Consider the following 14,590-nt stretch of genomic DNA (forward strand, 5'->3'; position numbering starts at 1 on the left):
TACAATTCCTCTTGTCTGTAGCTTTCAAACATGTTACAGTATGTTGCTAATATGGAAGTTAGAGAAACTATTGATCAGTAGGCAGTGATACCTTGGGAAAAGCTCTAAAGGTATCGTTATCAGTGCCAGTACATGAGCTACACTGCTTCCCTCATTAGCAAAATGAGAGTGGGGGGGTGTCTGTTGAACAGTTTTCACAGAAGTAGAACACTAGGCTGTTTTCTATGACTGAGAGGATGTTTATGGTTGTAATGGGGAATGCTTTTATGTTTTTTTTGTGTGCTATTTTATCAAGGAGGCTAGTGTGTTCGGTTTAGGTGTGTAGTGTCTAGTTGCTGACCTCTATATTTTCTGTTTGTTGACGTTTGGTAAACCACAGTGCTGTTTGGCAGAAAACAGTGCATGGAGCACAGACTGTGTCACAATGAAAAGTGATCAGCTATTCACTTGTCTCTTGTTCTTGTTCCCGCTCTCTCCCCTTCCCCCCCCTCTCCCTCCCCTTCTCCCCCCCCCCCTCTCTCGCCCCCCCCCCCCCCCTCCCCCCCCCCCGCCTCCTCTTTCTTTGTTCAGGGAGAAGCTGGCGGGGCTCGCCTGCAGAGGGAAGTCGCACGAAGCAAAACAAGGAAAATGGACGTTGATGTGCTTACACACACACACACACACACACACATACACACACACATACAGACACATTATTATTCTCAAACCCACAGCTCACAGCTGCCAGTCCTGCTCGGTCATCGACCAAGGTCACTGCACTGCTAACTTTCCTCAACCAAAAACATATATTTACATTGGGTCTTGCAGCACTTTTCTGGGTGGCAATTCTAGGTCTTGCTCCCATCGCCATGGTATTATCAACACACATTAGTGCAGCAGATTTCAGGGTTGATGTCAAATGTAGCACACACACACACACACACACACACACAGTGGTTGTATAACAAGGGGAAAGCGGTCCAGGGGGCCAGTCGTGAGGACAGAGAGGGCGTGAGGTAGGGTTCGGAGAGAGGGGACCGACATTGTGACAGAACAGATACCAGCTGACCACGGTCTCTAGAGCGACAGCCAGGCCTTGGACTCAGCTGTTTAGAACTTTAGAACTACAGTAAATTCATTACAGCCCCAAATAGCCTATAAAAGAGGCATGGCAGCAAGCCTAAAGCAGACTGAGATTTAATACTCTAGGATAGCCATATCTACAATGTACTCGTAGTGGTAGTGGTTCGAGTTCAGCGTTCTAGAAGTCCTCCTGAGAATACACATTAAAGTGGCTGGAACACTACAATACAGATATGGATATGAACAACACACTACATACTGAATAGAGTGGGTAGTATACATCATTACAATGACAGCATACTGTACATAGTCGTTTTGTATAGATGGTCCTGTGTGGCTCAGTTGGTAGAGCATGGTGCTTGCAACGCCAGGGTTGTGGGCCTCGCGTCCACGGGGACAGTATGAAAATGTATGCACTTACTGCTGTAAATTGCTTGGATAAAAACATCCGCTAAATGACGGATAGCTATAGATTGTAAGAGTATGTTCTGGAAGCACCACAACGAGACAGTGATGTTTACATGGAGTCTTTGGAAAACACTTGGATGTTTGTTTGTGACTGTGGAGAACGACCTACAAGGTATATGATTTCCGCATTCGGTTCCTGAGGTATGCTGTAGCATCTACAAGGTAATGCGCGACCATCAGATCAGAGTACATTCGTTTTAACACAGTGCAGGTCTCACGGTTGAGGCTCACTGTAGAAAGTTCCATACAGTCACAGCACAAGAGAAGGACGCTCCCACATAGCTCTTATCTCAGGCTCATTGGGAAACCGTGTGTAGCACCTAGTAGTCAGACTAAGAGACTGATCAGCCTCTGATTAGTGAAGAGCTAGGGGGAAATATCTACTGCCTGGCTGTGAGGTTTTTGAGTACTGCTTCTCAGAGTCATGAGAGTGGATGCAATGCTAATTACAACTCAGGGTGTGTATGTATGTGAGGAAAGGGGGGGTGAAGGAGGGATGAGTTATCTGTGCCAGACAGGAGGAAGGGGAAGGGAGTGGTAAAAGAAGAATGTGGGGTGTGTGTGTGTCTCCGAGCTCCATTTGAAATTGGGATTATCCCTCCTGAGTCCCCCCTCTCACACACATGCCTGGAATATGCCCTCTCCTCTGGGAGCTCAGGCATGGTTTTAGGGTTTTAATAGAAATCAAAAGAGAATCTGCATCAGGGAGATAATTGTTAACGTGATGGGAGGTGAACTAGAGGCACTCTGCCCCCAAGGAGTCCCCTCCTCACACACAAGACACCGCCTCCAGAAGAACAGAATGCTGTGGATTTGAAGTGTGATCTCTTACCCTCCAGAGGTGCCCTCTTCACTAGTTATGCTCCCCTTACTGCCTCCAGCATGCTTGTGCGTGTGTCGTGGAGAGAGAGAGAGAGAGAGAGAGAGAGAGAGAGAGAGAGAGAGAGAGAGAGAGAGAGAGAGAGAGAGAGAGAGAGAGAGAGAGAGAGAGAGAGAGAGAGAGAGAGAGAGAGAGAGAGAGAGAGAGAGAGAGAGAGAGAGAGAGACAAATGGACCCTGTGCTGACTACCTCCTCTGGGAAACGTTATGTTACAGAGTTATGACTGTATTGTGTAGGGAAAGAAAGCAACATGGGATTTTGAATGTAATTGTATACTCCTGGTCTATGTGCCTTAACACAACTGAGTAACAAGTTAATTAAAGGGTTATAAATTGGGGGGTAAAGTTGCGCAATACATGGTAACTGCCAATGGTAGAGGCCAAGACTTCGGTATCATTCTTCATTGGGCATTTAACGCTTGCTATCAGAATTATGCTACAGGAGTTAAAAGTGATGTAAAAAGCAAAAGTAGTATAATGTCTCAGAGTATGATTAGGATCAGTTCCTCCTGTCCATGTAATCGTATTCATTATGATCTAAAAGGCTAAACTGATCCTAGAACAGACTCTCCTACTCTGAGACACTTGATAGACACAGCCCGATCTTCTAAATGAGAATTGAGGTTAAGATACTGAAGAGAATGACAACTTCAGAGTTGTCAGAATCCTCAATTATAGACAGACTATAGGAATTGGTTTATTGGTTATAAGGAGATGTTGGTATAGCCATACCTGCCAGGCCTTGAACGTGCTGTTTATGCTTAAACATTATCTTAAGCCCTGCAGGGTGTTTAATCAGCCAGCCCCACCCAGCCACCTTCCGCCAAATTCTGTCAGGAGGGAAAACACTGGATCCCCCTCAAGGTACGGTATTTGATGATGAGCTCTGGTAACTGGTAGTGTTGATGCTCGGAGAAGGCAGAACACAGGCCCAGTCACTCCAACAAGTGTGGCCTGTTTTCTTTAGTCAAACCTTCTCATTCAGTACCAGTTACTGCGTGGGTTTCCCTGGAATTCAGAATTCTGGAATTTTCACATCCAAGCCAGCCCAGAGAGAGAAGAGTGTTTGGGCTTGGCTGGCTTAATGAGTCTGGGAGTGTGGGGGGAGTGTGTGTGTGTGTGTGTGTGGGCATGCATGGTGGGTGAGTGTTTCTTCTCCTCTCTCCTTTCTCTCTCTCCTCACCCCTCCTCATCAAGCTAGTCTAGGCAGGATGCTGTGTTTTGTCAGAGTGAGAGAGTGGGAGGGAAAAAGTAAAATGTGGGTTGAGAGGTCGAGGGTGCGCTGGCGGCTGTGCTGGCTGTCCATTAAAGGCCCATTTAAAACGCTGGCTGAGATTATGACCACTGGAAAGGTGTTAAACAACGTGGGAAAATAAACGCTGGCCGGTGTGAAACACACTTTATTTTTTTGGCTTCTGAGGCACACCAGGTATAAGTTAATAGAGCATAATGAAGTGTAGATGCACACACACACCCACACACACACACACACACACACACACAGGCACACACACACACACACACACACACACACAAATACGCGCAAGTGTACAAAACACACACACTCATACACACCACTTTCCTGATTACCGCGGATGATTCGCTCACTTGAATGAAACTAAATGAAAGGGATTGAAACATTTTCTCATCAGCCTCACATTCTAGGCTATTCAACAGTCCATTCTCCAAAGGATAAATGCACCAGTGGTAATTCAAGGGAAAATGCACTGAAGATAAATGGGGTATGTTACAGATCTGAGTCTTAAAAGAGATCAGAAGAAACACAGTAAGTAGGCCAAAATGGATAATAAACCAAAAAAGCATGCATGCATTCTAGCTATAAGCTCTCCAATAGGGGGAAAAGAGAGTAAGGATTGCTAGTGAGTTGAAGTCCTATAAATAACATTACTTATATTTAGAATGGTGCTAGTATAATAGCCACTTCCATTCTATATATTTCATTGTATTTCTATGGTTGAAGTCTGTGTGGTGGACTGAGGTCGTGTGGAGACAGCATGGAGATGGCTTTGACAGCTGTTTGGAGGATTTTGACACTGGTGAGGGATGGGGACCGACGGGCCGCTGGGGACTCAGGTATGTCTCTACAGATTGGGGCTATCAGCATGTAAGGGAGAGAGGGATCAGTGATGGCTATCACCGCTAGTATTCATCTCAATGTGAGAAACCACTATGGGGACATCACTGGGATCCCTCTCTCCCATAGTGGTTTCACACATTGAGATGGGAGACGAGAGGTGACAGCCAGGCCTAAATCGCATGTCCACAGAGCCAGTCTCTGGACGGACACAGTGGGGTGGGGGGGGGGGTGTGTATGGCTTAGCTTTGTGTGTTTGTGTGTGTGCCTCCCCCCCTCTCCCTCTAATATATATATAAAAAAATCTCATTTTCTCTTTCTGTGTGTGGATGGACAGGGTGTGGGTCCTTGGCAATGATAAATGGGCACTCAAACGGTTTACATATCCCGGGGTGTGTGTATGATGAACAGCCGCAGTGAGAGCAATAGCCAGGCTAATGTAATGGTTGGCCCTGCATGATAATTGAATTTATAGACTCCCATCTGTAGGGCAGTGATTTCTAGGGAATAGCATGTGGTTCGGTTTAACCATCCTCTGTATTTCAAAGATAAGTATTATTTTACCAAATGGCCATGTTCAAGAATCTAATCATATTTTATATTGCAATTTAAATATGGATATTATGGTAATTGTTCTCTTTAATGTACAAGGGCAGAGCTACTACTAAGAACCTGACTGAATTAAATTGTTATTTAGATAATTAATTATTTCAATGCAATTAGGCTAAGAGAGTAAAGGCACTTCAGGCAAACATGCTACATGACATGCTACTAAAATTTTGTTGTTGTTCATAATAGCAGGTGAGTACCTGTATTCTGCATTGTAGTGAACACACATTGTTTAGCCTACAGTTTGCCAGTAGACAAATCCTGTTACAATTCTCCAGCAGAATCCAGGCTGGTCAATAACTACCAGCCGGCAGGCAGACAGTAAACAGCATGTATTATTAATGAAGGAGGAGGAACTTGGATGTTGCTTTGTGTCCCGATGTTTGTGTTGCAGTACTGGGCCAAGGAGATATCCTCCAGGCCTTTGATTCAGCGGGGAGCCTCCCAGCCTCCTACTGAGGTGCACTGTGTAATGAAGAGATTATTGAGGAGAGAGGGGAACACACACACATGCACAAACACACACACACACACACACCCTTTCTCCTCACCCCGCAGCCCTCCACACACACACACACACACACACACACACACACACACACACACACACACACACACACACACACACACACACACACACACACACACACACAAACAAACCTCCCCACCCTCAGCCCTCACACACACACACACACACACACACACACACACACACACACACACACACACACACACACACACACACACAACACACAAACCCCCAGCCCTACACACACACACACACACACACACACACACACACACACACACACACACACACACACACACACACACACACACACACACACACACACACACACACACACACACACACACAACACACACACACACACACACATTCACTGATAAATTGACAGATTGGCTTCCTTCATCCCTTTGTAACGTCCCGCAGCATTACAGGCAACAACATGGCCTGAGAGACGCGGTAGTCTCTAATTAATTTAAAATCTCCCCCGGATCATGGAGGGCATAGGGGTTAAAGGTCTAGTAGTAATTCACTATGAGAACCCTGTCTTGTTCTTATGAATAAATGACAACACAATGCTGTCGAACTACACAGCCATGCTAGGACTGTGTCTAGTGAACAGGTACTATAGCATGGAGCAATGGAGCAGTACATGTGGTAAATGACAGAGACATGATTTAAAGTATACCATACCATATGTATAAAATTGATCGTGTACATTTTGATAATGATGGATCGTATACATACACCCAGCTCCACATCAATGTATTGTTTCAAAGGAGTTGGGTTAAATGGGAAGACAATTTTGAATGCATTAGGTGTGCAACTGACTAGGTAGTCAATGGTTCACTCTTCACTGAACAATGCTGGAGTAATATTAGCTTGCTCATCCCCCACCTTGACCTTCCCAGGTAATAGCATGAAATCCAATGAGTTAAGGTTAATTGAATACACAGCTACAATCCCTAGGCAGAGCCACTTCTAAACCTTGGAGTCAGCAGAACTATGAAGCATCTCATCTGACAGATGATATGGCTGATAAGAGTAAAGGAGAAGACATTAGATGTGACAAAGGTACCCGATACAGTATTATAAATCTTGGGGCGTTTAGAATCAGTTTTTCCTTTTATATCATAGTGAATAAGATTATATGGACAAGGAGGACTTGATCATAGACCAGCACTCCTACTCTGAGACACTTGGTTAAAATGGGCCTTGACAGACAGGTTTTCTTAGGAAGAGATGGCCATCTACAGGACAGAGAGGGAAGAACATCAGTGCAGACAGTCAACTACATGCAAGCTAATCATAATCAGAGGAACTTTTTTTTGTATGTGAGACATCAAAGTAAATGGTGTTTAGAAAGAATGCTTATGTAGGTTTTTCTACTGATTGCCTGAACAGTTTTTTCTCACATCGAGTAATTTCCTTTTGAAAATATTGAATGTAGTTATCAGCTGCAGCTAAATGTTAGTGGTTGGTTTTAGCACGTTAGAGTATGCTTTAATTATCAGGCTTGCTATCACTGGGCAAGGCCAATTTTCCATATGCATATAAAGTCTGTGGACAGTAAATATTCAGCTGTGAAATAGTGTATGTGATAGGATTTTTGGCAATGTAAAGATATTAAATGGATTTAACGTGGGCCCAGTTAAATGGAGAAAATAAATTGAACAAAAGCAGAAGACTGTGTATAAGGGTGTTATTTAAGATTGGCAAGGTTAGTATGCAGACGTAGGGTTCCAAATGGCACCCTATTCCTATGTAGTGAACTACTTTGACAGGGCCTTAGGGAGATTACGAGGAATATGTAGGGAATAGGGTGCATTTGGGGTGCAGACATTGTTATTGACAGGTGTGGTGGGTGTTAAGGAGATGTGGTTAAAAAAAGCCAGGGACAATGGACAATTGTAGGAACACAGGACAAATTACTGAACAAGTATTTGCAGTTATGTTTGAGGCAAATTGGATTCAAGAGGTGATATTCACATACAGTAATCATCTTGAGGCAATTAGTGTGGGTATTTGAACAATGGAGACCATTTTTGAATAAAGTATTTAAGTTGCAATAAGTCAGTATAATATGTTTTGTAAATTGTTTAGTTCTTGAATACCTTAAATATGAAATCAAAATACCGCAATTTACCTTTGATTTTCTGATGAGATGTTATTGTTTTTACACTGTGACTGTGTTTAAACCTGCTTTATGTTCGAGTAGCATTTTATGACAGAAAACCCATCCTCTTCTGAAAGAGAAACAGTTAGTTTAAAAAAAGGTCACTAAAGTTTCTAAAACATTATTAAACTCATCAGTTGTTAACTCCGGTCAACTAGCGGAAAGGAACTTGTTTGGGTTTGGTCCAGGTTGTAGCTAGGTGAGTAATTGGCACCAGTGTGACAGTGGGTTAGTTTGTCGGGTGTGTTATTTAGGATCATTACGTGTGATGGAGAGGCTTGAGCGTAAAAGCAAATAGTAGAACGGATTTACGGTGTTGAAGAGCTTGGCCTGGTTTTAGTGCTGAATAGGGTTTAATGTGGTCTGCTCAACTGCTTCAGCCAATGAAAACCTCAGTTGGGAAGAATTTGGGCCAAATCACAGAGTTAGAGTGAAACATGGTTGTTATTGGAGGCTTCAACTCTAAACACTGGGCTCACAACTAAAGGAGCCAAGAGGTTTCCCCTTTGGGAAAAAAAGTTGTTTTTGTATTTCATTTATTATAATTTTTGAAACGCGATGTGGTGTTGAGGTAGTGTGGGGTAATTCATTAGTTTGACTTTTGGGGGAGGGGGAGGAGGTGGTGAAGAGGGGTGGGGGATTATTTAAGATACTCTTTGAAGAAGTAGGGTTTGAGATATAGTGTTACAGTAGGGTAATGGTGTAGGGTAGGGTATAGGGGTTTATTTGGTATTAACAACATAGTAGTGTTAGGGTAAGTGATTTGGGACACACAGTTTAGTAGCAGTAGTAGGGGTAGGGTAGTAGTGTTATTGGTAGGGTATAGGGGTTGATTTGATATAAGTTATATAGGTAGGTTGATTTGAGATTATACAGAGTGAGATTAAGGCCCCATAAATATGGAGGTGAAATGTGTAATCCATGTGGTAAGTGGGGGAAGTAGTTTGAGTCCTCTCCTGCAATCTAGTGCTCTTTCATTATTTTTTACTTAACCTTTTTTCTTCTTAAAACGATGGGTAAGGGCTTGTAAGTAAGCATTTCACTGTAAGGTTATACTGTTGTATTCGGGATGTGGCAAATACAATTTGATTTGATTTGATTCGCTTGAACAAGTGTTGTCTACTGCCACTAGATGGAGGAAGTGTTTTCTGTGAAATTGTCTGCTTTGAATTCCCTCTTGCTACCATGCAATGGACAACCAAATGAACAAGATTTGTAGTGTTGCATATTTCAGAAATAACATAATAATGATTGTTCATTATTACTTTTTCAATTGAACTCATGCTTTATATTAATAGCCATGAAGGTAAATATTTTATATATATATTTTTTAACAGAGGGGTGAAGGAAATGCCAACTTTGCTCTAAGGTGTAGCATGGAGTATTGAACTAGTTGATTTTTGGACAAGGTTATTACTCAATTACAGTGACTCAGCACTTTATATGTAATGGCCTACCAATGCGTGGGGAAGGATGGAATATTAAGCACCTTTTAGTGTTTTATTCAGATGTTTCTCTAACTGACCTTGGAGGTCAATAGCACAGAGAACGGAAGAGAGCAGTATATAGTAAGAATATATAGTAAGACATCCATATAGTAAGACATCCATATACATTGGCAAGAAAAAAATATGTGAACCCTTGGAATTAATTTCATAAATTGGTATAAAATTTGAACTGATCTCATCTAAGTCACAAGAATAGACAAACCCAGTCTGCTTAAACTAATAACACACAAACAATCATACTTTTTATGTTTTATTGAAACACCGTAAACATTCACAGGGCATGGTGGGAAAAGTATGTGAACCCTTGGATTTAATAACTGGTTGACCCTCTGGCAGCGGATAACCTCAACCAAAGCCTCATTGAGATAGACTGCAAACGGGAGAATTTTGGAATCCTCTTTAAAAACTGAATTCAGCAATATTCTGGGATGCTGGTGTGAACCGCGCCCTGAGGATGCCACAGCATCTCAATCGGGTGGAGGTCAGGACCCAACTTCTGTTGAGCTTCAATTGGGGACAGATAGCCTTACATTCTCCTGCAAAATGTCTTGATAAACTTGGGAATTTATTTTTCCATCGATGATAGCAAGCTGTCCAGGCTCCCTCCACCATACTTTACAGTTGGGATGAGGTTATGATGTTGGTGTGCAGTCCCTTTTTTCCACACACATAGTGTTGTGTGTTCCTTCCAAACAACTCAACTTTAGTATATTTTGACAGTAGCGCTGTGGAACATCTAGGTGCGCTTTGCGAACTTCAGACGTGCAGCAATGTTTTTTTTGGACAGCAGTGGTTTCTTCTGTGGTGTCCTCCCATGAACACCATTCTTGTTTAGTGTTTTACGTATCGTAGACTCGTCAACAGAGATGTTAGCATGTTCCAGAGATTTCTGTAAGTCTTTAACTGACACTGATTCTTCTTAACCTCATTGAGCATTCTACGTTGTGCTCTTGCAGTCATCTTTGCAGAACGCACTCCTAGGGAGAGTAGCAACAGTGCTGAACTTTCTCCATTTATAGACAATTTGTCTTACCGTGGACTGATGAACATCAAGGCTTTTAGAGATTATTTTGTAACCATTTCCAACTTTCTGAAAGTATACAATTCTTAATCTTTGGTCTCTGAGATCTCTTTTGTTCGAGGCATGGTTCACATCAGGCAATGCTTTTTGTGAATAGCAAACTCACATTTTGTGAGTGTTTTTATAGGGCAGGGCAGCTCTAACCAACATCTCCAATCTCGTCTCATTGAATGGACTCCAGGTTAGCTGACTCTGGACTCCAATTAGCTTCTGGAGAAGTCATTAGCCTAGGGGGTTCACATACTTTTTCCAACCTTACACTGTGAATGTTTAAATGATGTATTCAATATAGACAAGAAAAATACAATAATTTGTGTGTTATTAGTTAATTGTTGTGACTTAGATGAAGATCAGATCAAATTTCATGACCAATTTATGCAGATATCCATGTAATTCCACATACTTTTTTCTTGCCACTGTAGTAAGACATCCATATAATAAGACATCCATATAGTAAGACATATAGTAAGATATATTAAGACATCCATATATATAGTCAACTTCCCATGGCCTTGTAGTCTATGTTGAAGCATCCATTACAATGTTCACTGTGAATGACACCTATGATGAAATGTGCATTACACCCTCTATAGTAAGACAGCCATGGTCAGCTACCCATGGCCTTGGTGGCTATATACTGTGTAGGAGGCAGGTAGCCTAGCGGTTGGGCCAGTAAACCAAAAAGTTGCTGGTTTGAATCCCCGAGCCATCAAGGTGGAAAAAAATCTGCCATTCTGCCCTTGAGCAAGGCAGTTAACCCCCAAGAACGACTGCTCCCGGGCGCCGATGACGTCCGATTAAGGCAGCCCCCGCGACCCTCTGAGTCAGAGGGGTTGGGTTAAATGCGGAAGACACATTTTGGTTGAATGCATTCAGTTGTGCAACTGACTTGGTATCCCCTTTCCTTCCTTCCTTTCTTTCGAGGCATCCCCTATAACTATAGCCATCACTGTGAATGAGACATATCAAGGAATGTCCATTAAACATACTGTAAAGAACGGATATCAGTATCTGCATTATTCGAGGCACGATTTTCCTTTGCAATGATCACAGACCCTAGTATTGTACTGTATGTTATTGTGTTCAAGTGAAGAGGAAATTCAGCCACTCTTGTCGGACATGAGGAGGATATGTCCAATTTCCTCTTCACTTCCGTTTGCTCCTCAATTCATGCACATTAGTTGGAGAGTGAGGTAGTGGCAGTGTTCCTTTCACTTTGTACCATTATTGTGTTCAACACAGTGTCAAGGCCTCTCTTTTTCTAACCATAAGTAAACAACCTTATCTTTTGGCAATAAGCTTGTTACACTATAGACAGAGGGAGATGGTTTAGTGGTTTAATCTACTGTACGGCTAAGAGGCTTACCCAGCATGCAGTGATCAATAGTTACATCCAGGGGTGCAACTTTCACTGGGAACGGTTGGGGACATGTCCCCCCCACATTCTGAAATTGCATTTTTGCCCCCCAGTTTTATCATTGGAATGTGATACAAAAACGAGGCAACGTTGTGCTTTAGGACCATGTGGACGCCTCCGAGCGGTCGGTTAGGCTGTTTGGATTGTTTATCCGACTGAAAAAATCTTTAAAAATAATAATAATTATATCCCCCCACTTCCAAAATCAAAGTTGCGCCCCTGGTTACATCTGTCACTTACTGTAACTTGGTGGATTTCGCCATATGGAGACAGATTATAGGAGAGTTAGTGCACTAACTTTCTCCATATCACGTCTTCAGTTTTACAGTATCTTCAAGTGAAATCCCCAAACTCAACCAGCTTGTGGAAGTTTAGATGTAAAGCACGCAGTGTTTGGCCCCTCGAAACTTTACCACAGAACCCCAACATTATCTTTGACTTTAAACTTCTTCCTTGAGATGGTCAGACAGGAAGGCAGGCCGCATAGCCTTTGAAGTGTAGAATCTGAACCGAGGACATTTTTTGATTTGGAGTAACTTCTGAGGCTTCAGGACACAGTGCATGCTCCAATTAGGGTCATAGAAAAAAATTGGATGTTCAGAAGCTTTTCTGCTTTTAGAGTCTCTATAGCTAAAGTTCATCATCTTTCAGCAGTGAGCCTGCAGTGGAGTCTTTTAAAACCATGTTTAGTGAAGACAAATCCAGCATTAGTGCAGTTGTTTTCCACTGTGATTCTGGCAGCATGGTTTAAGCTTTAACTTACACTGAGTGTACAAAACATTAAGGACACCTGCTCTTTCCATGACATAGACTGACCAGGAGAATCCAGGTGAAACTATGATCCCTTATTGATGTCACTTGTTAAATCCACTTCAATAGGTGTAGATGAAGGGAAGGAGACAGGTTAAAGAAGGATTTTTAGGCCTTGATACAATTGAGACAAGGATAGTGTATCAGGGTTAGGTCAGCAGGGTTCAATATGTAACTTATTACCACAGCTGCAATATGATTGTGAGTTTGCTCAACTTCATTTTATTTGAAAGCAAACTCACAATCCTATTGCAGCTGGTTGCCTTACAATTGTACATTTGAATCAACATCCTTTTTTTATTACAGTGCAGGGTGCTGCATTACACTGGGTATCAATTTTGTGCCATGGCAACTGGGATGGCTTTAGGAGCTCTAGTTAGAAACATGGTATGGTTCTCCTGAACTGTAAAATTACAAATGCACTGCTGAAATAGATGTTATGAAATAGATATTATGACATAGATATTATGAAATAGATATTATGACATAGATATTATGAAATAGATATTATGAAATAGATATTTGTGACATGGAGATAGTCACAGACTGTGCTTTGGCCTATGTTGCTGGTGGCTTTTCTCTCTCTCTACCTGTGTTGGCTGGTAACAACACATTTTACCTTTAGCTGTTTTGTTGACATTCAGCAGCTAACCTGACTCTGTCCTTTTTCCCACAGCGACAAAAGCTGATTCACGTACTAGAGGAAGAGCGACGCTTGCGATTGGACAGCGAGAAGCGGCTTCGGGAGGTGACGGACGAGTCGGAGCTGGGCCGAGTGCAGATGGTTTCGCTACAGCAGCACTTCTCCAGGTAACACACACACACACACACACACACACACACAGACACACACACATACATTGACACTGACACTGACATGCACACACATCGCAGTGCTAGCTGTGCCACTAGAGATCCTGGTTCGAGTCCAGGTTCTGTTGCAGCCGGCCGCGACCGGGAGACCCATGGGGCGGCGCGCAATTGGCCCAGCGCCGTCCATGGTAGGGGAGGATTTGGCCGGCAGGGATGTTCTTGTCCCATCGCGCACTAGCGACTCATGTGGCGGGCCGGGCGCAGTGCACGCTGACTCGGTCGCCAGGTGTACGGCGTTTCCTCCGGCACATTGATGCGGCTGGCTTCCTGGTTAAGCGGGCACTGTGTCAAGAAGCAGTGCGGTTCCTTTGGGTTGTGTTTCGGAGGATGCACGACTCTCGACCTTCGCCTCTCCAGTGTCCGTACGGGAGTTGCAGCAATGGGACGAGACTGTAACTATCAATTGGATACCACAAAATTGGGGAGAAAAAGGGGGGTTAAACACCCCCCCCAAAAAAGAATACAAAATAAAAAAGACATGCACACACACACCGCCTGTCCCACGCACCATGGCAACGTTTCCATGACAACAGACCAGTAGGCTCCACCAGCTTACTCCACCACTGTAACGAAAGGAGACACAACCTATATAGGCCTAGATACATTCTGTGTATCCCCACAGGGGGTATGAAAAAAAATAATAATAATGTAAGTCGCTCTGGATAAGAGCGTCTGCTAAATGACGTAAATGTAAATGTGTATGCTACCATCAGAGTGCACTGCCGTACCCAATGAAGTAATGCCAAAGACTTTGATCCAACAGACTTTGCCACAGGTTTCAAGCTAGGGGCCAATTTTCTTTTACACCCCAAAAAATTACTCTGTTTTTGGTTCATTAGCCATCTCTGTTTTAAATCTTTTGTGTTGAGAAATCTTTATCGCATCTCTCTTACCTTTCTCCACTTAATTGGAGAATATAGACCCGTCTCTTGGTGCATCACTTCATCAGTCAACCTTGACTGTATTGAAAGACACATTTTTATCTCTCCAACATTTAAAATGAAGGAAGGATGAAGTCTTTGTCAGTTCTCTGACCGCGAAGAATGACTACCGCTTTGAGAGTCCATTTTCCCCTTACTATAAGGT

The 14,590-nt window shown here is 42.9% G+C and overlaps 1 protein-coding gene across 1 annotated transcript in view; it reads left to right on the plus strand.

Annotated features, from left to right (window-relative positions):
- The window catches only part of LOC121537649 (nck-associated protein 5-like), a 145,016-nt gene that overhangs the window by 62,660 nt on the left and 67,766 nt on the right, over positions 1-14,590 (plus strand). The window contains 1 exon segment of the mRNA XM_045215814.1: positions 13,308-13,441. Coding sequence (XP_045071749.1) covers positions 13,308-13,441 — 134 coding nt within the window.

Source organism: Coregonus clupeaformis, unplaced genomic scaffold, assembly GCF_020615455.1.
Source record: "Coregonus clupeaformis isolate EN_2021a unplaced genomic scaffold, ASM2061545v1 scaf0525, whole genome shotgun sequence".
Taxonomy (NCBI): domain Eukaryota; kingdom Metazoa; phylum Chordata; class Actinopteri; order Salmoniformes; family Salmonidae; genus Coregonus; species Coregonus clupeaformis.